The sequence below is a fragment of the Erinaceus europaeus genome, chromosome 23 (genome assembly GCF_950295315.1).
Source record: "Erinaceus europaeus chromosome 23, mEriEur2.1, whole genome shotgun sequence".
NCBI lineage: Eukaryota > Metazoa > Chordata > Mammalia > Eulipotyphla > Erinaceidae > Erinaceus > Erinaceus europaeus.
Window position 1 is genome coordinate 7108545 of NC_080184.1, and position 25000 is coordinate 7133544.

The following is a 25000-nucleotide window of genomic DNA, read 5'->3' on the forward strand; positions in this document are numbered from 1 at the left end:
CACAGCTTCATTATACTTAAAATTCCTATTCTAATCTGCCCTAATCTTACTTTCTGGTTCCTGCTTACTAAACATTTGGTTCACTTTATGTCTGTCTTTTAGTCACTAGGTTGCAGATGCTATGATTCCATCTTGAATACTCTAGATGGATGTCTTCATCAATGTGTCCTACAACACCTCTCCTGAACCCTACCTTTGTAAGGAAAGAAACAAACAGGCTGGGGGTATAGATCAAAATTGCCAAATCTGTACACCTAGGGAAAGAAACAAGAGTACTACTAACGAAGTTTCCCTCTTCACATCTCTGTTTGGTGTGAGGGATTGAAACTCAGTATCTGGGCATGAAACTCAAGATCTTTAATAGGATCTTCATGGTGACACACAAAGTAGAAAGCATACATTCCAGATTCAATGGAGGAACAGTACTGTGGTGTTTCTTCTTCATTTTCCCTCCCTCCTCTCTTTTTGTCATATCTACCAAATATCTGTATCTACATATCATGGCAGCAAAGACTGGTGACAAAATAAGTTTTTTTTTTTAATATTTATTTTATTTATTTATTCCCTTTTGTTGCCCTTGTTTTATTGTTGTAGTTATTATTGCTGTTGTCGTTGTTGGATAGGACAGAGAGAAATGGAGAGAGGAGGGGAAGACAGAGAGGAGGAGAGAAAGATAGACACCTGCAGACCTGCTTCACCGCCTGTGAAGTGACTCCCCTACAGGTGGGGAGCCGGGATTCGAACCAGGATCCTTATGCCGGTCCTTGTGCTTTGCGCCACCTGCGCTTAACCCGCTGCACTACAGCCCGACTCCCAACAAAATAAGTTTTTAAGAGAAATATTCAGACAAATCAGAAGCAGTGAAATGAACACTCATAACATAAAATGCATGTGTAAATTAAAATACAACTTTCTCAGGAGGAAAAAAGAATCAGATCTGGCATATGTCATTTACCTGAGAAACTGTCATTTCTCCTTCTTTCTCTCAATTTCTTTTCTGGCCAGAAAATTAAAAGAAGCAGTATCTTCAGGCTGTGATGTAACTCCACAAGCCAGGTCTCTTGGCTTGACAACAAGCACTACACCTACAGGAAATGTAAAACTGGAAATTGATAAACAAAGTCAGGACACCTAGGGAATACTGGAAAACAGTTTTTATATCTGGCACACCAGTTCCAGAATTAGTTAATACCAAAAGCTCCAGGGCCCTGATGTGCTGTAAGATGTCCCTTTAGGGAGTCAGGTAATAGTGCAACAGGTTAAGCACACATGGCGAGAAGCTCAAGGACCGTGTAAATTGAACCAAGGAGCTCAGAGCCCCAGGCATCTTAGGCATAATGGTCATTTGCACAGCCATTTTGCTGTTTCACCAGCCCAGAATGAACTTTTTCATCCATTTTCTCATGCCTATCTATCAGAGGAAGAGGATAGCGAGTATTTTCTCCATAACTATGTGGGAAGACAGGCCAACAGTAGGACATGTACTAGGTGAATCCCCATCACCACAGTGCCAGATCCCATCCCCTCCACTGGAAGTTTCCCTGTTCTTTATCACTCTGGGAGTATGGACCAAATATCTCTATGGGGTGCAGAAAGTGACAGGTCTGACTTATAGCTTCTCCAGTAGACAGGGGCATTGATAAGTTGATCCATACCCTCAACCTGTTTCTAACTTTCACTATTGGGGTAGAGCTCTGGGGGTGGGGTGGGGTTGCAGGACACATTGGTAAGGAGAAGACAGAGAGGGGAAAAGACACCTGCAGAGCTTCTTCATGCCTGTGAAGTGACTCCCTAACCAGGATCCTTCTGCTGGTCCTTGTGCTTTGTGCCACGTGCACTTAACTTGCTGCTCTACCCCCCCGACTCCTGACAGATAAGTTTCTTAGCTCCCTGCTAGAAGGGCTCTTGATCTGCAGGAAGCCGCCCCCTCAGGGACCTTGGTTTTGAGGAACAGGCTACTCCATCTTGTGTAAAATCTCCATCAACCATAAGCCTGCCTGACACGTACGCAGGCAAGACCACCCCTCACCAACCTCCTAGAGATGTTTACTTAACCTCTGCAGCTGCATTCCTTCCTGGGATAGCTCCACAATTAGCCGGACAGGCATGACCATAGATGGCAAGGAAAGAGCATTCCAAGGTTAGGTAACCATAGCAACCCTGTTTACTGCAGACCCTCCCCAACCTAGCCATCCTTAAATACACGTGAAAATTTTCAATAAATGAGACTTGATCAGACTCCTGTCTTGTCTCCATTTCTCGCGTCTCTTGTCCTACCCCATTCCCACTCCCCCTCCTAGGGTCTCCGTTTGATGACCCCACGGGCCGGGGAAGTTTGGCGCCCAGACGTGGGGCCCAAGGCACGGGGGATCCAGTGAGGAACACCGTTGATCAGAAAAGAGGACTGCAGTTGTTTCATTAAGTAAGAGATTGCCGCGAACACACCCGGTTCGAAGGAGAGAACTGGAAGCGGACGGCGATATCAAAGGACAAGAAATCAGTGCACAGGAAAAGTTTATTGAGAGTCTTAAAGACTCACTCAAGGCACGAGGAGTAAGGGTTAAGAAAAAAGATCTTGCTCATTTTTTTCCTTTTCCTTAGAGATGTTTGCCTTTGGCTTCCCCAAGAGAGATTTAGTGATGAAAAAAGGTGGAAAAGAGTAAAAGATGCAATAAAAGAGTACTATGACTTTTTGGGACCGGAAAAAGGCTCTATTACTATCTTTTCTTATTTGAATCTTATAAAGGAAGTAATTAGAGTCAAACCTTGACCCTGAGAGATTACAGAACTTATTAATAAGGGAGAAGTCCTTCTTTCTAAAGATCTGCCGGCTAAAGATATGGGCTTACTTCCTTCTCCTTCACAGGGAGCCATGGGAAGTGTCCATAAAAACTTCCCAATGACCCTCGCCCCAGATTTAATTTTCTTGTAAAAAACAAGAAAAACTAAAATCCTTATGCTCAATTAATAAAAAAAGAAGGGGAATGCACCCCCCAATATTCAGTTGGCTAAAGTGTCAATGTAGTAACTATACTAAACCTTAATATTTACAAAAATTCGAATTGTCCATTTATTGTATCTCATTGACAAAGCCACCCACTTCTCCAGTAATAGAGACATATATTTTTTCCTTTTTCCATGCTGGATTTCCATGTTTGTTTTCCTTTTATTATGGTGGATAACATTATTGCTTTTGCAAAATCCACAGAGTCCCTGTTGGCAAGTCCTTACCACAAAAGACGCCATGGCAGTATATACTCCAGCTAACTGCACCAGCCTATCCAAGTCTTCTCTTTGTGCTGACCTACCACTGCTGACTTCATCCTAGCATGTTTATTGACTGCTCAATTTTCTCCCAATATTCCTCATGTTCAAGGAACCTCACCTTGACTTCTAATGTGTATGCACCTCCTCTGTTTGTGTTTTGGTACACCACCCTATATTTTCATGTCAATTCTTCTCTACCTGGTCCTTGCCTCCAAGTTTTGCTTGTTCCACAGCTGACCCTCTATGAAGAAGAAAAATTTCATCAGTTGGCGCTGATGACCACCACAGGACCAGACGTGCTGTGTTTCTTCCCCTGGACATCACAGCCACTGATGCTTCCCTTAGACTTGCTGGTGGCGTGCTAGGACACTTTGATGCCCCTTATGGGACAATTAGTCTTTTGTTAATGATTACCTTGGGACCCTTTATTTTTAATAAGATTATTGGTTTTATAAAACAACAAACTGACTCCTTGGCATCGAAACCCTTACAAATATATTACCACAGACTTGATTTGGCTGACAGAGGCTTGGCTGAACCTGAGGGTGACAGACCTCTTTTGGGAGCTGCATAAAACTCAGATTTATGCACGCCAACCTTGGCATGGCGTGGGCACCGGTAAGGGGTGCAAGGCTAAGCACTGCAGGAGGAGGACCCTATAGTCTGCCTGAGTCCCCCGTGAAGCAAACCTGATTTGCATGGAGGTTGGTGTTGGTCATCAGAGCTCTTCGCACGACTGCCACCTCTCCAGATTCAAAGGAGGTCTCGAAACTTTACATCAGGCTCAACCTGATGCTGTTGACTGGCTACGGAAGAAGGGCAAACGCTAGAATAAGAAGAAGAGCTCTTTGCCATGAGTTTTCCTCACCTTGGAAATAGTGGCTCTTCCTCCCCTCCCCCAAAAGACACTAAGAGCCGTATAAGATGCGGAAAGATCAGTTCTATATTTACCCCGCGGGAGAAATCAGGTCAATACTTCTCCCCTCTGGTTAATGCCCACTTATCTCTTGAAAAGATTCCTAGCTTTTACCCTCAATTGCCCGCCTCACTTAAATTGTAAAAAGGGAGGACATGCCAGGAGCCAAGGCCTTAGCTAAGACTCTCATATAGCCGGTGAGAGGACATTCCGATCATTGGAACTGAGATTACCATCTGTTTGGAAAGTTGCTCACCCACCTCCCTCCCCCACTACCTTAGCAGAACTTCCTCGTTTGTGCATAAATTGTGGCTGCAAAATAAAATTTCCAGAGCTTGATCATCAGATCTCATGACTTGCTCTCATTCTTCGTGTCTCTTGTCCCCTCCATTCTCTCGCCCCCTACCCTAGGTTTCCATCGATAACCTGGCAGGCCAGGGCAGAGGGGAAGACAGAAAGGGAGAAAGACAGACACCTGCAGACCTACTTCACTGCTTGTGAAGCGACCCCCCCACACACACATACACAGGTGGACAGGGGGTTGTTAAACCCAGATCACTGAGCTGGTCCTTGAACTTTGTGCCATGTGCTACTGCCAGGCCCCTGCTATGGGGATCTTAAGCTCTGGCCCAAGCTAGGAACTTAAGTAGTGCTGGAGGAACCACTCATAGCAGTTTAGCAGGATCTTGGTTTGCCACAAGGCCCAGAGAAACCTTCATTGCTCATTCCAGTTTTCCAAAGATTTTGATCTTTCAGGATTCTTCCAGTTCTAAATAATTGTTTCTGCTATGATTTCAATGTAAATTTTCATTCAACCTTCTTTTTTAAAATTACCTTTACATTTATTTATTGGATAGAGACAGCCAGAAATCCAGAGAGAAGCGTGGGGGTGGGAGGTGTAGATAGCATAATGTTTATGCAAAAAGACTCTCATGCCTGAGGCTCCAGAGTCCCAGGTTCAATCCCCCCACATCACCATAAGCCAGAGTTTTGCAGTGCTCTGATGTTTCTCTCTGCATCTCTCTCACACATAAAATACTTTAAAAGTAAATAAAAATGAAAAGGAAAGACAGATCTGCAACACTGCTTTCCCTCTGCAGGTGAGGACAGGGATTTGAACCCTGGTTCTTATGCACTGTAACATGTACACTCAACCAGGTCTGCCACCACCCGGCCCCCTACTCATGCTTCTTTATATAAATTACTTCATTGTTTGAAAGGAATAAACTTGATTTTTTTAAATATGGCACAACTATGTGATCCCATTGGGACAACTGTTATAGTACACATTAAGTTGTATGTAAGGCAATAATAAAATTTCCCGAGTGTGTAATATTCTAGCTGTTTCCGAAGAGTACTGGAACATCTGAATGTTTTCCTACATTATTTACATTCATATGGCTTCTCTCCACTGTGCGTTCTTTCATGTGTCCTAAGACTACTGGATTGACTGAATGTTTTCCTACATTGTTTACATTCATAGGGCTTCTCTCCACTGTGGATTCTTTCATGCTTTCGAAGAACACTGTCATCAATGAATGTTTTTGTACATTGTTTATATTCATAGGGTTCCTCTCCACTGTGCGTTCTTTCATGTGTCCGAAGATTACTGGAGTGAATGAATGTTTTCATACACTGTTTACATTCATATGGTTTACATTCATAGGGTTTCTCTCCATTGTGAGTTCTTTCATGTGTTTGAAGATGACTGGATCGACTGAATGTTTTAAAACATTGTTTACATTAATAGGGTTTCTCTCCACTGTGAGTTCTTTCATGTGTCCGAAGATTACTGGATTGACTGAATGTTTTCCTACATTGTTTACATTCATAGGGTTTCTCTCCACTGAGCGTTCTTTCATGTCTTCAAAGATCACCGGGTTGACTGAATGTTTTACTACACTGTTTACATTCATAGGGCTTCTCTCCACTGTGAGTTCTTTCATGTTTCCAAAGAGTACTGCTTTCACTGAAACTGGTGTATATCTAGGTTTTGGGACTTTGTTAGAGAGTGAACCACCTGAGATGGAATTAGAGTATACTATGAAAGGAAAGGTCTCACCCGAGTAATGAAGCTGAAGGGTTGTCATTCCACACGTGAAGTCTCTGGACACAGTCTGAAGTGTAGCATGTTGAGGTGGCAATCGTTGCGTTGGTTAGGTTGTGATCGGCAGATGCAGTATTATTTGATATGGATTGGGAGAGGCATACAGGAAAGTGGGCCCTATCCAAGGGTTCCAGGACTGGGGGAAGTAGAGGCTCTATAGTGGAGATGTGAGGTTCCTGCTGTCTTAGGGTTCAAAAAGACAATCGATAGTTAATGTTATCATCACATTATTTGGTAATTGGGTTAACTTTGAAAAGTCCTTTTGTTAGGGTTTGCTGTACAGTACCCAGTATCTTGTATATAGCTGTGCTATTGGTTGCTTCTGATCTACCTGGTCTAGGCTTTTGAGAGAGTCCGCATATCAATTACACAGCCTATATATTGAAAAGATTCATTTGTGTTTTGAAAAACTTCTAGAAATACAATTAATTTTCCCCCTTTCGTATTAATTAACTAGTGATTTATATGACTACATTTTACTAGGAGTGTACATAAACACCATTCCCACCACCAAAAGACTGTGATCCATCCCTCCCACCCACTCCCCACTCCCACCCCCCACTGGCCCAGGAAGCTGCATGTCTACCCCTCACCACAGGGTTTTTACTTTGGTGCCCTACTTACAATTTGGTCAGGTCCTGCTTTTAGTTTCCCTTTCAGATCTTCTTACTCAACTTCTGTTGATGAGTGGGGTCATCCCATACTCATCTTTATCTTTCTGACTTAGCTCACTTAACATAATTCCTTCTAGCTCTGTCCAAGATGGGTCAGAGAAGGTGGGTTCATTGTTCTTGATAGCTGCATAGTATTCCATTGTGTATATATACCACAGCTTTCTCAGCCACTCATCTGTTGTTGGGCACCTGGGTTGCTTCCAGGTTTTAACTATTATGAATTGTGCTGCTATGAACATAGGAGTACACACCTCTTTTTGGTTGGGTGTTATGGAGTCCTTGGGGTATAACCACAGGGGAGGAATTATTGGATCATATGGAAGGTCCATGTCTAGCCTTCTGAGAGTTTTCCAGACTTCTCTCCACAGAGGCTGTACCAATTTACATTCCCACCAGCAATGTAAAAGGGTTCCTCTGTCCCCACAACCTCTCCAGCATTTGTAGCTGCTGTCCTTTTTTTTTTTAATATTTTATTTTATTTATTCCCTTTTGTTGCCCTTGTTGTTTTATTGTTGTAGTTATTATTGTTGTTGTCATCATTGTTGGATAGGACAGAGAGAAACGGAGAGAGGAGGGGAAGACAGAGAGGGGGAGAGAAAGATAGACACCTGCAGACCTGCTTCACCGCCTGTGAAGCGACTCCCCCTACAGGTGGGGAGCCGGGGTTCGAACCGGGATCCTTATGCCGATCCTTGTGCTTTGCGCCACCTGTGCTTAACCCACCGTGCTACAGCCCGACTCCCTGCTGTCCTTTTTGATGTATGCCATTCTTACAGGAGTGAGGTGGTATCTTAGTGTTGTCTTAATTTGCATTTCTCTGACAAACCTAGAGCAGTTTTTCATATGTTTGCTAGTCTTTTGGATCTCCTCTGTAGTGAATGTTTTGTTCATATCCTCTGCCCATTTTTGGATGAACAATGGAAAAAGTGTCTTTTCATTGAGAAATGAATGAATATCATAATTACCTATCAACTGAACGTTTCTAAAGTTTTCACATATCACATTTCTGTAGAGTTTCTTCTCTGAAGAATTTAATAGTGCCCACTCCTCTTGAGTGAATATCACTATTACATCTTCATAGGTCACCAAGTACTAAAACATACAGTGTATTTATTTATATGAAAAAACACTTCATACAGATAGCAGATTAGACATCCATGATCATACTTTATGAAGTCAGTGATAGTCTCATCACCAAACATACCAAATACCTCACCTCCATGGACTAGCATGTTATACATTCATTGGTACAGTGATTAAAGGTTTTTGCTATCATCAGGTCCTGAACACAGTCCCTGGAATCTCATATGACAGAGTGATGTTACTATGAAGTGCACTTGGAAAGGTGGAGAAACAGGTCAAGCATCACTGAGTCAGGTTTGGGAGAGCATTCAGTGAACAACTTAACTTCTTTACCTTTTTATGTTTTCATCACTGAGGCTTTTAGAGCTCCATGTTATAATGTTTGGAAGAAAAAAAGAAAGAAGACACTCCAGCACTGAAGCTCCAGTGTGGTAGAGGCCTGCCTTAATTGAGGACTATGCACATGGCAAACAAGCAATAAAAATAAATATAATTAAAAAAATATTTTATTTATTTAATTTTTGAGAGAAATGCAGGGAGAGACACAGAGAGAAACACCAGAGCACTGCTCAGCTCAGGCTCATGGTGGTGGGGGGGATTGAACCTGGGATTTAGGAGCCTCAGGCATGAGAGTCTGTTTGTATAACCATGATGCTGTTGCCCACAAAATATAATTTAAAAAAAAAAAAGGAAAAACTTTTAAAAATGACTTAAATTGCGGTCTTTGAGGTGGCACAGTAATACAGATGTCCTGAGTTCGATCCCCTGCAGAACATGTGCCAGAGTGATGTCTGGTTCTTTCTCTCTCCTCCTATCTTTCTCATAAATAAATAAATAAATAAATAAATAAAATCTTTAAAAAAATCTAAAAAAAAACAAACTTAAATTGGAGGTCAGTTTGTGGCTTTAAAAAAAATGGAAGGCACCTATGTTCAGCGGGGAAGCAATTACAGAAGCCGTAATTTCCACCTTCTGCACCCCATAATGATCCTGGGTCCATCCTCCCAGAGGGATAAAACATAGGGAAACTATCAAGGGAGGGGATTGAATATGGAGTTGTGGGGGTGGGAATACCCATCTTATCCTATAGTCTGGTGAGTATTTCCATTTTATAAAAAATTAAAAATGGGAGTCGGGCTGTAGCACAGCGGGTTAAGCGCAGGTGGTGCTAAACTCAAGGACCATCAGGATCCCGGTTGGAGCCTCCAGCTCCCCACCTGCAGGCAGTGAAGCAGGTCTGCAGGTGTCTGTCTTTCTCTCCCTTTCACTGTCTTCCCCTCCTCTCTCCATTTCTCTCTGTCCTATCCAACAACAATGACATCAATAATAACTACAGCAATAAAACAACAAGGGCAACAAAAGGGAATAAATAAATAAAATAAAATAAAATAAAAAATTAAAAACAAACAAAAAAAAGAAGACACATGATTGACACTAAAGGACAACTTCCAAGTACGTGCAAATACTTATTGTCTAGAATTGGATCCAAAAATAAGAGCATCTATTTGTGAGAGAGAAAAAAACATACTTGCTCCTTAAAATTGAATAAATAAAAGGAGATAAAGGAGAGCACCATTAGTCAGGGAATTCTTGGAATTCCCCATAGACATGATGGGCCAAGACCTCTAATATCTCTCCACCATTACTGGTCATTACTATGAAGTTTGGGAACTACTCTCTGCCTTAATCCAGTTTCCTAGTTCTTTTCTCAACTTTGATGCCCTCTTCCCAAATAATATTTTTAGTCCATCTTCATGTTACTATCAAACTCAAGCAAAAATTACTAAAATCATGGGCCCACTGGAAAATACTTATTAAAGAAGACTACAGGAAGTCGGGCCGTAACACAACGGTTAGGTGCACGTGGTGCGAAGCGCAGCGACCAGCGGAAGTATCAGGGTTCCAGGCCCTGGCTCCCCACCTGCAGGGGAGTGGCTTCACTAGCGGTGACGCAGGTCTGCAGGTGTCTGTCTTTCTCTCTCGCTCTCTGTCTTCCCCTCCTTTCTTGATTTCTCTCTGTCCTACCCAACAATGACATCAATAACAACAACAATAATAACTACAACAATAAAACAACAAGGGCAACAAAAGGGAATAAATAAATTTAAAAAATGAAGACTAGACAGCTTCATTATACTTTAAAATTCCTATTCTAATCTGTTCTAGTCTTACTTTCTGGTTCCTGTTTACTAAACATTCTGTTCTGCTTTATGTCAAACTGTCTTTCAGTCACCAGGTTGCAGATGCTATGATTCCATCAATACTCTGGATAGATGACTTCATCAATGTGCCCTAGAACTACACCTCTCCTGAACCCTACCTTTGTAAGGAAAGAAACAAAAAGGCTGGGGGTATAGTTCCACACCTATGGACATCTAATCTTTGACAAAGGTGTCCAGACTATTAAATGGGGAAAGCAGAGTCTTTTCAACAAATGGTATTGGAAAAAATGGGTAGCCCTCCTCTCTCCATTTCTCTCTGTCCTATCCAATAACAACAGCAGCAATGGCAATAATAACAGCAACACAACAAGAGCAATAAAAATGGAAAAAATGGCCTCCAGGAGCAGTGGATTGGTAGTGCAGGCACCTAGCCCCAGCAATAACACTGGTGGCAAAAGAAAACAAACAAAAAAACTTTTAAGTCAATATTAAATCATTGACAAAAAAATAGAAAGAAAAGGACCTATTGATTCTCCTCAAAAAGATGCCTGAGAAGCACATCAGTGTAAACAGTCCGTTATCTCCATCCCAGCCCAGCCCCTTCACTCCATGTTCTGGCATAACCACTGCTTCCTAACTAAGGAGGGACAGTGCCTCTCTGGCAGTCCTGCAGACCAGGAACCCAAGTTGTGAGCACATAACATGACTCAGCTCCTCAGCTTAAACTGCACCAAATTCTCTATGGCAGAGAGGGACTCACAGATGGGAGGGAACACTGACTCTCATGCGTGTGACTTTAGAATAGTCTCAGGAAGAGTGAGAGTATCCAGACCAGGCAAGAAAGATTATACACACTAAGAATGTGACAGAACTATGGGACCTGCTCTTCTTGGGTGAGGAGACTTCATAAGGAATCATGCTATATTTTTAACCAGCTTTCTACAGACATTGGAAAAGTTTTGCAAAAATTCAAGCATATAGGGAGTCCAGCTATAGCCCAGCAGGTTAAGCACACAAGAACCAGTTCCCGGTTCGAGCCCTTGGTTCTTGTGTTAAGCACACAAGTTCCCGGTTCTTGTGTTAAGCACAACAGTTCCCGGTTCGAGCCCTTGGCACCCCACCGGCACCCCACCAGCAGGGGAGTCCCTTCACAGGCGGTGAAGCAGTTCTGCAAGTATCCATCTTTCTCTCCCTCTCTCTGACTTTCCCTCCTCTCTCCATTTCTCTCTGTCCTATCCTACAACGATGACATCAATAACAACAATACATACAACAATAAAACAACAAGGGCAACAAAAGAGAATAAATAAATATTCCCCTCCTCTCTCCATTTCTCTCTGTCCTATCCAACAAGGACAACAACAATAACTAAATTAAATAAACAAACAAAACCTTAAAAAAACAAAAACCTAAGAGGAGCTATAGATCTAGCCTCTCCCTCTGTGCATTTCACATCACATTATCTTAACACTGGTCCCCATCTACTGAGGGGAATCCTCACAGGAAGTGAAACAGTACCTCTGTAAGTGAAACAGTGTCTCTCCATTTTTTCCCTCTCTCAATTGAACTCAGTCACATAAAATAAAATAAAACTCAATTAAATAAACAAAATAAAGAAAAATAGGGACTGGCTGGTAGCACACTTGACTGAGCACATGTCACAAAGCACAAGGACCTGGGTTGAACCCCCGGGCCCACTTGCAGGGAGAATGCTTTGTGAGTGGTTGCTAGTGTCTATCTCTCTCTCTTTAAAAATTTTTATTTATTTATTTATTTATTTATTTATTTATATTTCTTTAGAGAAATTAATGTTTTACATTCAATAGTAAATACAATAGTTTGTACATGCATAACATTCCCCAGTTTCCCATATAACAATACAACCCCCACTAGGTCCTCTGTCATCCTTCTTGGACCTGTATTCTCCCCACCCACCGACCCCAACTCCAGAGTCTTTTACTTTGGTGCGATACGCTAATTCCATTTCAGGTTCTACTTGTGTTTTCGTTTCTAATCTTGTTTTTCAACTTCTGCCTGAGAGTGAGATCATCCCATATTCATCCTTCTGTTTCTGACTTATTTCACTTAACATTAAATTTTCAAGGTCCATCCAAGATCGGCTAAAAATGGTGAGGTCAACATTTTTTAAAGCTGAGTAGTATTCCATTGTGTATATATACCAAAACTTGCTCAGCCACTCATCTGTTGTTGGACACCTGGGTTGCTTCCAGGTTTTGGCTATTACAAATTGTGTTGCTAAGAACATATGTGTACACAGATCTTTTTGGATGGGTGTGTTGGGTTCCTTAGGATCTATCCCCAGGAGAGGAATTACAGGATCATAGGGTAGGTCCATTTCTAGCCTTCTGAGAGTTCTCCAGACTGTTCTCCACAGAGGTTGGACTAATTCACATTCCCACCAGCAATGCAGGAGGGTTCCTCTGACCCCACACCTTCTCCAGAATTTGCTGGTGCTACCTTTTCTGATGTATGACATTCTCACAGGAGTGAAGTGGTATCTCATGGTTGTCTTTATTTGCACTTCTCTGACAATCAGAGACTTGGAGCATTTTTTCATGGGTTTCTCGGCCATTTGGATCTCTTCTGTGGTGAATATTCTGTCCATGTCCTCCCCCCACTTTTGGATGGGGTTATTTATTGTCTTGTTGAGTTTTGCAAGCTCTTTATATATCTTGGTTATTAAACTCTTGTCTGATGCATGGCATGTGAAGATCTTCTGCCATTATGTGAGGGGTCTCTTGGTTTGGGTAGTGGTTTCTTTTGCTGTGAAGAAGCTTTTTAATTTGATGTCGTCCCATAGGTTTATACTTGCCTTACGTCTTGTTTGTAACTGGATTCGTTTCATTGAAGATGTCTTTAAAATTTATGTGGAAAAGAGTTCTGCCAATATTTTCCTCTAAGTATCTGATAGTTTCTGGTCTAACATCCAAGTCCTTGATCCACTTGGAATTGACTTTTGTATTTGGTGAAATACAGTGGTTCAGTTTCATTCTTCTGCATGTTTCAACCCATTCTTTCTAACACCATTTGTTGAAGAGACTCTGCTTTCCCCATTTAATAGTCTGAGCCCCTTTGTCAAAGATTAGATGTCCATAGATGTGGGGTAAAATTTTTTAATTACCTTTATTTACTTATTTATTGGTTATAGACAGCCAGAAATTGAGAAAGAAGGGGGAGATAGAGAGGGAGAGAGACAGAGCCTGACAGAAACACCTGCAGCTCTGTTTCCCCACTCGTGAAGCTTTCCCTCTGCAGGTGGGGACAGGGGCTCCAACCCAGGTCGTTGCACACTGTAACATGTGCACTCAACCAGGTGCACCACCATCTGTCCCCTGCTAGTGTCTCTCTTATCTCTCTCTATCACCTCCTTACCTCTCAATTTCTGGCAGTATCTATACAATAATAGACAAATAAATAAACAACAAACATAAAACAGAGACACACTGGATTAAGAACCCTCAAAAGGAGTCGAGACAAGTCACAGGGATCCATGAGGCCCAGGTTGCATCATTTGGTTAGAAACAAGAAAGCATCTGAACTTGTCTGAAGCAACTTCTCCAACCGAGGCTCTGGAGGCTGGCACTCACCAGCCTCCTGATTACATTCAGACTCTAGAGTCACTGAAGTGTCCTCCCCAAGAGGTGAATTAGCAGGAGACATGAGCAACCAAGAGGAGGAAGCCAGAACTCTGTGAGCATGTGAGAAGCAGTATTTACTAACTTACTTTCTTTTTTAAAAAATATTTTATTTATTTATTAATCAGAAAGACAGGAGGAGAGACAGAAAGAACCAGTCATCATTCTGGCACATGTGCTGCCAGGAATCAAACTCAGGAACTCAGGCTCAAGAGTACAACGCTATCCACTGCGTCACCTGCCAGACCACCAGTATTTACTTTCTACAGTGACTTTCTTCAGTTGCAAGCACTGCCCATAAGCAGCCCAGATTGGACAGAGCACTGGCCAAATGCTAGACTACAAACAGATGGAGCTATTCCTCCACTCATAAGGGTTCAGACTGCACAACTGCTTTAGGGCCTCAGTCCTGGACATATGAACCGGAGTCAGAACAATATCCAAACAAGCATGGTCTGGTAGTATGGCAGGAGCTGTTCAATCAGAAAGGGAAGAGGTTGACAGAGAGCGAGAGGGACAGACATACCTGCAACACTGCCACACCGCTCACAAAAGTTTTCCCCTTGTACGTGGAGACTAGGGTCTCAAACCTGGTTCCTTGCAGATCTGCACTCAACCAGATATGCCACCACTAGTCTTGATACAAAACATTCTGTCTCAGCACTTTCTTCCAGTTAACACAATTTAAAAAAAAAAAATTGGGAGTCTGGCAGTAGCGCCAGGGATTAATAACAGGTGGCACAAAGTGGAAGGACCAGCATGAGGATCCTGGTTGTAGCCTCTGGCTCCCCACCTGCAGGAGAGTTGCTTCACAAGCGGTGAAACAGGTCCGTAGGTGTCTTTCCCTCTACTTCTCTGTCTTCCCCTCCTCTCTTCACCTCTCTCTATCCTAGCCAACAATGACAACAATAATAACTACAACAATAAAAAACAACAGAGGCAGCAAAAAGGAATAAATAATTTTTTTTAAATCAGGGGTTGGATATACCTGGATGAGCATACATGTTACAATGCATAAGGACTCAAGTTCAAGCCCCTGGTAACCACCTGCAGAAGGAAAGTTTTGAGAACGGTGAAACAGTGTTGCAGATGCCTCATTGTTTCTGATCAGAATCTGATCTTCATTTCCAGGTACTACTTATAGTAGTACCTAAGACTAAGGAAATCTATATTTTTAAATAAAATGTAGAACTAGGGAGACAACACAATGGCTACTCAAAATGTCTTTAATGTTTTACATTAGTTCCTAGGTTCAATCTTTAACACTACCATAAGCCACAGCTGAGCAGTTCTCTGGTAAAAAACAATACAATAGGGGGTCGGACAGTAGTGCAGCACGTTAATGTTTTGAGAACAGTGAAACAGTACTGCAGATGCCTCATTGTTTCTGATCAGAATCTGATCTTCATTTCCAGGTACTACTTACAGTAGTACCTAAGACTAAGGAAATCTACATATTTTAAATAAAATGTAGAACTAGGGAGACAACACACTTGTAATAAAATGGACTAAAGCCTCATTAATTTCAACTTCAATTTGAAAAGAACAAGACAACGCCTTCAGTGAGAAGTTGAAAAAAAAAAACTTAGCAAAATTTTAAGCTACATATACTTCTCACATCTTGAAATATGTAGTGTAATTTAATTCTTTTTTATTTTTTTAAAAGATTTTATTTATGAGAAAGGAGGAGAGAGAAAGAACCAGACATCACTCTGGCACATGTGCTGCCGGGGATCGAACTCAGGACCTCATGCTTGAGAGTCCAAAGCTTTATCACTGTGCCAACTCCTGGACCACTAATTTAATTCTTTTTAAAAATATTTTATTTATTAATGAAGATAGGAGAAACATAAGAACCAGATATCCAGACATCACTCTGGCACATGTGCTGCTGGGAATCAAACTCGGGACCTTCTGCCTGAGAGTCCACTGCTTTATCCACTGTGTCAACCTCCAGACAACATCTCCTAAATTCTTGATGGATAAATTTTTCAGAACTCAGAGTAATCCTGTTTCAGAGCCCTACTTTTGACTTCCTAATTTTATCCCGTTACATATAGCACTGATGGGGGTATCTCCATGGGACATAAACTTGCAATCTTACCCAGCTCACTGATAGCCCAGGTCCCACCCTATGCCCAAAAGGAATATTGGATGATACGCAAAGTTTTTTTTATTTATTTCTTTAATTCTTTATTTAGTGATTATATATGCATATATATATCATAAAATTATGAGATAGCTGGTGTAGAAGCATGACAATAACAATATTAGGCAAGCCATTGTGTTTGTTCTCTCCATTATTTAATCGAAAGGACAGGAAGCATCATATAAAATATTTAGGGAATCGGGCTGTAGTGCAGTGGGTTAAGCGCACTTGGCGCAAAGCGCAAGGCCCACTGTAAGAATCCCGGTTCGAGCCCCTGGCTCCTCAACTGCAGGGGAGTGGCTTCACAAGCACTGAAGCAGGTCTGCAAGTGTCTATCTTTCTCCCTCTCTGCCTTCCCCTCCTTTCTCCTAACAACGATGACAACAATAATAACAACCATCATAACTACAACAAGGGAAACAAAAGGGAAAATAAATAAATAAGGGGCTGGGTGGTGGTGAACCTGGCTGAGCGCACACATTACAATGTGCAAGGACTTGGGTTCAAATGCCTGGTCCCCACATGCATGCGGAAAGCTTCAAAGTGGTCAAGCAGGTGTCTCACTGTGGTAAAGTAGGTGTCTCACTGTCTCTCATCCTCTTCACCACCCCCCTTCCCTCTCAATTTGTCTGTCTTTATCCAATAAATAAATAAAGATAATAATAAAAAATAGAAAAAGGAAGGAGAAGCTAATAAGTAATCCATTATACGATACTTTGTGTAATAAATTATGAGACTGAAAAAAGTTATTTAGCCACACAGAGGAAATTTTCAACCTTCAGATCCTAAACTCCTGTTGTAAGTACTGCTGACAGAAAAATGAGAGTGAGGGAGTCGGGCGGTAGCGCAGCGGGTTAAGCCCACGTGGCTCAAAGCTCAAGGACCGTAAGGACCCCATTTCAATCCCCAGGCTCCCCACCTGCAGGGGAGTCCCTTCACAGGCTGTAAAGCAGGTCTGCAGGTGTCTCTCTTCCTCTCTATCGCCCCCTTCTCTCTCAATTTCTCTCTGTCTCTATCCAATAACAAATAAATAAAGTTTAAAAAATGAGAAGAGAACAAAGAATTATACACAGAAATTACTGATACCACTGGCATAAGTAATAGATATCTCAACAACAACAAAAATGACCAATCTCAAAAATTAATTATAAAATTAATTTTTCTTCTCCATACCAACAAATCACTATTTATGTCTATTACCACACATTTGAATCATAGGCATACAAAGAAGTTCTTCCAAGATGTAATCTTATTATTATTTTTATCTTATTTTGTTAACCAGAACAGCAGCTCTGGCTTATGGTGGTGCAGGGGGGGATAGAACCTGGGACTTGACTGAGCCTCAGGCATTAGAGTCTGTTTGCATAACCATTATGCTATCTACCCCAGCCCCAAGATGCAATCTTTAAAAACTATAGGCCTGGGAGTCAGGCTGTAGCGCAGCGGGTTAAGCGCAGGTGGCGCAAAGCACAAGGACCGGCATAAGGATCCGGTTCTAACCCTGGCTCCCCACCTGCAGGGGAGTCGCTTCACAGGCTGTGAAGCAGGTCTGCAGGTGTCTATCTTTCTCTCTTCCTCTCTGTCTTCCTCTCCCTCTCTCCATTTCTCTCTGTCCTATCCAACAACGACAACAACAATAATAACTACAACAATAAAACAACAAGGGCAACAAAAGGGAATAAATAAAATTTAAAAAAAACAAAAACTATAGGCCTGGGGAGACAACATGATGGTTATGCAAAAGCCTTTCAAGCCTCAGGCTCTAAGGTCCCAGGTTCAAAACCCAGCACCACCACAAACCAGAACTGAGCAGTGTTCTGGTCTAGAAAAAGAAAACAAAATAAAAATAAATAAATAAAAACTATAAATAACTCTGAATAGAAATTAAACATGCTAAAGAGTGAAAGCATAGTGGTTATTCAAAAAGACTATTATGCCTGAGGCTCCAAAGATATAGGTGCAGTTACCAGAGTTGATCTCTGCTCTGGAAAATAATAATAATAGTAATAATAAATAAATGGAATATAAGACATAAAAAAAGAAATGATATCGGAGGCTCATAGACTGGAATAATCGTCACCACTAAATGACCATTATTATTATTTTTTTTAACCAGAGCACTGGTCATCTCTAGCTTATAGAGGTGCAGGGGGACTGAACCTGGGACTTTGGAGCCTCAGGCATGACTATTTGCATAGCCATTATCCTATCTACCCCCACCTTAAATGACCATTTTATACAATGCACTATATAGATTCAAAGCAACCCCTTATCAAAATCCATATTAACATCTTTAAAGTAATAGGGTGCAGACTACAGTAGTATCTGGAATCACAGAGAATGAGAATTGCAACAAAAAAAAAAAAAGAAAAGAAACAGTCTGGGAGTATGGATCAACCTGTCAATGCCCATGTCCAGCACTGAAGCAATTACAGAAGCCAGCCAGACCCTCCACCTTCTGCACTCCATATGATCCCGGGTCCATACTCCAACATGCATAAAGAACACAAAAGCTTTGTATGTTAACTCTCTTTTCAGTCACCAGGTTCCAGATGTCATCAGGATGCCGGCCAGGCTTCCCTGGACTGAAGACCCCACCAATGTGTCCTGGAGCTCTGCTTCCCCAGAGACCCACCCTACTAGGGAGTATGGACTGACCAGTCAACGCCCACGTTTAGTGGGGAAGCAATTACAGAAGCCAGACCTTCTACCTTCTGCAACACACGACCCTGAGGTCCATGTTCCCAGAGGGATAGAGAATGGGAAAGCTATCAGGGGAGGGGATGGGATATGGAGATTGGGTGGTGGGAATTGTGAGGAGTTGTACCCCTCCTACCCTATGGTTTTGTTAATTTATCCTTTCTTAAAAAAAAGGAAAAAAAAAAGAACACAAAAGCTTCAAATGGAGGGAATGGGATGCAGAACTCTGGTGGTGGGAATTGTGTGAAATTGTACTCTTCTTATCCAAGAGACTTGTCAATCCTAATAAAGGTCTGTCTTTCTCTCCCCCTCTCTTGATTTCTCTCTGTCCTATCCAACAGCAACAATGGCAACAATAACAATAACAACAAGGGCAACAAAATGGGGAAAAATGGCCTCCAGGAGCAGTGGATTCATAGTGTAGGCACTGAGTCCTAGCAATAACTCTGGAGGCAAAAAAAAAGACATTTTTTTCAATGGTTTCATTCTATTAGCCAAGATAAGAATTTTTCTTTCCACACAGGTCTGGGTAGAGAGAAAGATAAGTTGTATTATAGAAGATAAAACTGTGTCCTAATGAACTTTATGTCCATACAATTCCACCTCTTCTGATGAACTGTTTGTTCTTGGTTTTTTTTTTTTTGGAACTTTTTATATATTTATTTTCCTTTTTGTTGCCCTTGTTGTTTTTTGTTGTAGTTATTATTTTTTAATTTTTTATATATATTTATTTACTTTCCCTTTTGTTGCCCTTATTTTTTACTGTTGTTGTAGTCATTATTGATGTCGTTGTTAGATAGGACAGAGAGAAATGGGGAGGGGAGCAGAAGACAGAGAGGGGGAGAGAATGATAGACACCTGCAGACCTGGTTCAATGCCTGTGAAGTGACTCTTCTGCAGATGGGGAGCCCAGGGCTCTAACCAGGATCCTTACACCAGTCCTTGCGCTTCCTACCACCTGCGCTTAACCCACTGCACTACTGTTCCACTCCCTTGTTTCTTTTTTATTTATTTATTTATTTATTCCCTTTTGTTGCCCTTGTCTTATTGTTGTAGTTATTATTGCTGTCGTTGTTGTTGGATAGGAAAGAGAAAAATGGAGAGAGGAGGGGGAAGACACAGAGGGGGAGAGAAAGACAGACACCTGCAGACCTGCTTCACTGCTTGTGAAGTGACTCCCCTGTAAGTGGGGATGGAACCAAGATCCTTATGATGGTCCTTGTGCTTTGTGCCATCTGCACTTAACCCACTGAGCTACAGCCTGACTCCCCACTCACTTGTTTCTTTTCTTTATGTAGAATGAGAAAACGAGGAAGAACACCAGATTAACACACATAAAGTTTTCCCTTTTTATGTCCTCATCTGGCGTTGGGAGCTTGAAACTGGGTCTCCAGGTTAGTTGCTCTCTGCCCTTTTTTTTTTTCTTTACAGAATATTGCTCAGCTAGGGCTTCCGGGACTTTGGGGCCTCAGGCATGAGAGTCTGTTTGCATAACCATTATGCTATCTACCCTCCCCCACCCTTTTTTTTTTTACAGCACCTGCATGATGGCATGTCCAATAAGGACACATATTATCATGTGCAAGGTCTGAGGTTCACATTTCCTAACTCCTGACCTGCAGAATGAAGCTTAACAAGTGGAGGAGCAGTACTTCAAGTGTTTATTACCATCCAGTCTCTTGACAAACAAGAATAGTGACAATGTGGGAGTCCGGTGGTAGCAAAGCGGGTTAAGCGCACGTGGTGAAAAGCGCAAGGACCGGCATAAGGATTCTGGTTCGAGCCCCAGCTCCCCACCTGCAGGGGAGTGGCTTCACAGGTGGTGAAGCAGGTCTGCAGGTGTCTATCTTTCTCTCCCCCCTCTCTGTCTTCCCCTCCTCTCTCCGTTTCTCTCTGTCCTATCCAACAACGACGACAACAACAATAATAACTACAACAATAAAACAACAAGGGCAACAAAAGGGAATAAATAAATAAAATAAAATATTAAAAAAAAAGAAGAAAAGAAATTAGCCCGTGCTTTGCTTTGTATGGACCCCGCTTTTTGCTAAGTTTGAAATGATTGGATTTTGTGTTTGCTATAGCCTGTTATTGGATGTAGGTTGATAAAGTGATGTGTTCCCCCTCCCTGAGTGTAGTCTGAATTCCTATAAATTGTGTGGCTTGAGCCCTGTTCGGGGTCGAGCTTGGTAGACTAATAGCAGTCACCATCTCGGCCCAGATTGCAATTCGTCAATAAACATCTTTGCTTCCTTGCAGTGGATGGTGGTTTGATTTATGCTCGCTAACAGGCAACAAAAGGGGGAAAATAAAAAGAAAGAAATCACGGGAGTCAGGCTGTGAAGCAGGTCTGCAGGTATTTATCTTTCTCCTCTCTATGCTCCCCATCTGTTTCAGTTTCTCTATGTCTTATCCAAGAACAAGGACAGCAATAAGAATAACAACCATAAGCAACAAAGGCAACAAAGGGAAGAAAATAGCCTCCAGGAGCAATGGATTTGTACTGCAAGCATGAGTCCCGGCGATAACCCTGGAGGCAAAAAAAAAAAAAATCAAAGAACAAAAAACCCTGCCCAGCTTGAACCTCTGGCTCCCCACCTGCAGGGGAGTGAGTCTCTTCACAGGTGGTGAAGCAGGTCTGCAGGTGTCTTCCCCTCCTCTCTCCATTTCTCTCTGTCCTATCCAACAATGATGACATCAACAACAAAAATAATAACTACAACAAAACCGTAAGGGCAACAAAAGGGAATACATAAATAAATATTTTTTAAAAAGTCTACTTTCGGAAGTGGGATGATAGCGCAGCGGGTTAAGCACACGTGGTGCAAAGCACAAGGACTGGCCTAAGGATCTGGGTTGGAGCCCCGGCTCCCCACCTGCAAGAGTGTAGCTTGCAAGCAGTAAAGCTGGTCTGCAGGTGTCTCTTTCTCTCCTCCTCTCTGCCTTCCCCTTCTCTCTCCATTTCTTTCTGTCCTATCTAACAATGATGACATCAGTAACTACAACAATAAAAAATAACAAGAGCAACAAAAGGGGGAAAAAAGTCTAATTTCATTACTTAGACAAAAAGACCAACTAGAATATTATACACATGGGGAATTTTATTACTGCCTCACATACAACTTAAAGTGTACTGTAGCACTGTCGAAATAGGATCACATAGTTGTGCCAAATTAAAAAAAATCAAATTTATTCCTTTAGAAAAATGAAGTAAAGTGATTTATATAAAGAAGCTTGAGCAGGGGGCTGGGTGGTGGCAGACCTGGTTGGGCACACATGTTACAGCACTTAAGGACCCAGGTTCAAGCCCCCGTCCTCACCTGCAGAAGGAAAGCTTTATAAATTAAAATAGATTGGCTTGCCCAACTCTGAACTACAAATGAATGGTAGCTGGAGGCTGCAGAGTGCACACAGGCTGGCTGAATTCTCCATCTATCTTGCCCCGGGGTCAGCAAGTACTTCCTTGCTCCTTCAGCCTGGGTTAAGAACATGAGTTTAGATCACAAGACTCTCAGTCAAGTATGGAAGCATATTAGGGTGCCGCTACAGACAGACTATGACCCACATAGTCAATGACTGCCACCTCTCCAGATTCAAAGGAGGTCTCGAAACTTTACATCAGGCTCAACCTGACGCTGTTGACTGGCTACGGAAGAAGGGCAAACGCTAGAAGAAGAAGAAGAAGGGTGCCGCTTAGGGAAATACTCCTCTGGAAGAAGGTCATTATCAACCACTCCCCCTGCACCCTGTAGGTAGCCTGCAAGAAAGGCCAGCTATGCAAAGCTGCCTGCATCCTGTCCTAGCATTCATTTCTCTTTCCAGCTGAATGCTAATGCTACTGAGAGCAAGAGCTCCCCATATTGAGAGTTCCTCCATCTTAGGGACTTGTTTTTTTTCAAGTAAAAGAAAGTAAAAGATAGGAAAGAAGCTAACCTCTCTCCTAGGAACACCCGAGGTCCACTGGCTTTTTAAATAACTAGCCAGCAAGAGTGATGATGATGCAAATTAATGTTAATGTGACATTTTAAATTTTAATGTTCCCATTCATTCTGCTGTCTTTGCCTCCTCCATTTCTCTCTGTCCTATCCAACAATGACATCAATAACTACAACAACAATAAAAAAATAAGAGCAACAAAAGGGAAAATGAATAAATAAATATTTAAAAAAAGATTAGGGTAGAATGTACTCTTTGCTCAAGGCAAAGATTAGAATGTAATGCGCATCTGTTTTCCCTTGAGACATCCTGCTTGCTTAACCCCCACCCCTGGAGAATATAAATGGGGTGAGGGGGCTCAGAGTTGGTTAGGGCTCCTAGCTAGGGATCTGTCCCAGCTCGTGAACCCACAGCGCTGTGTTCCCCTGTATGTGTGTCTTGTGTGTTAATCTGAATAAAACATCTTCACCAGTTATCTGTGTCAGTCTCAGTCAGCAGGGGCATAACACTATAAAATGCAGTTGAGGTTGGAGGGTAGATCATACATTATGCAATCATGCAAAAAGACTCTAATGCCTGAGGCCCCCAAGTCCTCTAGAAAAAAAATGAGGGGGGGGTAGTGGAGCCGATTAAGTGCACGACGCAAAGCACAAGAACCTGGGTAAGGATCCCAGTTCGAGCCCCCAGCTCCCCACCTACAGGGATGGGGAGTCACTTCACAGGCGCTGAAGAGGTCTGCAGGTGTCTTTGTCTCCCCCTCTCTGTCTTCCCCTCCTCTCTCCATTTCTCTCTGTCCTATCTAACAACAACAATGGCAACCATAACAGTAACGACAACAAGGGCAACAAAATGCGAAAAATAGCCTCCAGGAACAGTGGATTTATAGAGCAGGCACTGAGCCCCAGCAATAACCCAGGAGGAAAAAAGAAAAAAAAAAGAATGTCTACACCTGAAGACAATGGCTGAAGTTACTCCCCTTTTGGAATTCCACTTCACCATGCCTTGAACCCACTGCAAAAGTTAGAAGGCCAGGTAATTCAAGACACCCACTCCTACGCTTGGCCAAGAGGGGTCCAGCCCAGGTGCAATGTGGAGACGGTGGCGACAGGGGAGGGGACGCCCTGGCCACGTGGCTGCTTCCCACAGCCTTCTAGCAGGTCTGAAGCACAACTCTTCCAATCTTGGCCCCAAATAACCCACACTCACCATGGGCTGTCCACGCTTTGGCTTCACTGAAGATTCTTCTCCAAAATCCAAATCACAGGAAGGTGAGAGCTACACCAAGAAATAAAGTAATGATCTCAGGAGCAAAAATACTAGTGGGACTTCCTCCTTTCACTATAAGCAGCCCAGACTGGACAGAGAGCTGAACATTTCAATATCTTAAAATATAATTGGATGGACAGTCAGGTAGTAGTGCAGCAGGTTAAGCGCAGGGGCAAAGCTCAAGGACTGGTATATGGATCCCAGTTGGAGCTGCTGGCTCCCCACCTGCAGAGGAGTTGCTTCACCAGTGGTGAAGCAGGTCTGCAGGTGTCTGTCTTCCCCTCCTCTCACCATTTCTCTCTGTCCTATCCAACAACGAGGACAACAATAACTACAACAATAAAACAGTAAGGACAACAAAAGAGAATAAATAAATATATATATTTTTATTTTATATAGGGAGTTGAGCGGTAGCGCACCGGGTTAAGCACAGGTGGCACAAAGTGCAAGGAACAAAGTAAGGATCCTGGATTGAGCCCCAGGCTCCCCACCTGCAGGGGAGTCGCCTCACAGGCGGTGAAGCAGGTCTCTCCCCCCTCTGGCTTCCCCTTCTCTGTCCATTTCTCTCTGTCCTATCCAACAACATCAATAACAATAATAATTACAAGAATAAAAAAACAAGGGCAACAAAAGGGAATAAATAAATATTAATTTTTTTAAATTTTATATAAAAAAAACAAAACATAGTGGTCCAGGAGGTGGCGCAGTGTCTAAGGCACTAGACTGTCAAGCATGAGGTCCCGAGTCAATCCCCATCAGCACATGTACCAGAGTGATGTCTGGTTCTTTCTCTCTCTCTCCCCTCCTATCTTTCTCATTAATAAATAAATAAAATCTTTAAAAAAAAACATAATTGGATGAAGTGCTTGCTACACAGACCTCCCTTCCTCAGAGCCACCAAACAAAAAACATGCCTCCAAATCAACAGCCAATCAAAACCAGAAAATTTTGAATGGCTTTTAGATAGAATCTACTTATTCAACAAAGATTCAAGTGCCTGCTAGTTGCTAAGCACCACAAAATGCTCTTGGATTTTTTTTTAAATTTTTAATTTCTATTTTTTCCTCCAGGGCTACTGGTGGGG

The 25000-nt window shown here is 42.3% G+C and overlaps 2 protein-coding genes across 3 annotated transcripts in view; both read right to left on the reverse strand.

Annotated features, from left to right (window-relative positions):
- LOC103127055 (zinc finger protein 709-like) overlaps positions 1 to 25000 on the reverse strand; it is a 1044365-nt gene that overhangs the window by 798447 nt on the left and 220918 nt on the right. The gene's annotated exons all lie outside the window — the stretch shown is intronic.
- The window catches only part of LOC132535592 (zinc finger protein 709-like), a 45751-nt gene that overhangs the window by 13978 nt on the left and 6773 nt on the right, over positions 1 to 25000 (reverse strand). The window contains exons 2-3 of the mRNA XM_060182168.1: positions 23857 to 23925; positions 956 to 1085 (exon numbers count right to left, since the gene is read on the reverse strand). Coding sequence (XP_060038151.1) covers positions 956 to 970 — 15 coding nt within the window. The 5' untranslated portion in view covers positions 971 to 1085; positions 23857 to 23925. The remainder of the gene's footprint in view (positions 1 to 955; positions 1086 to 23856; positions 23926 to 25000) is intronic.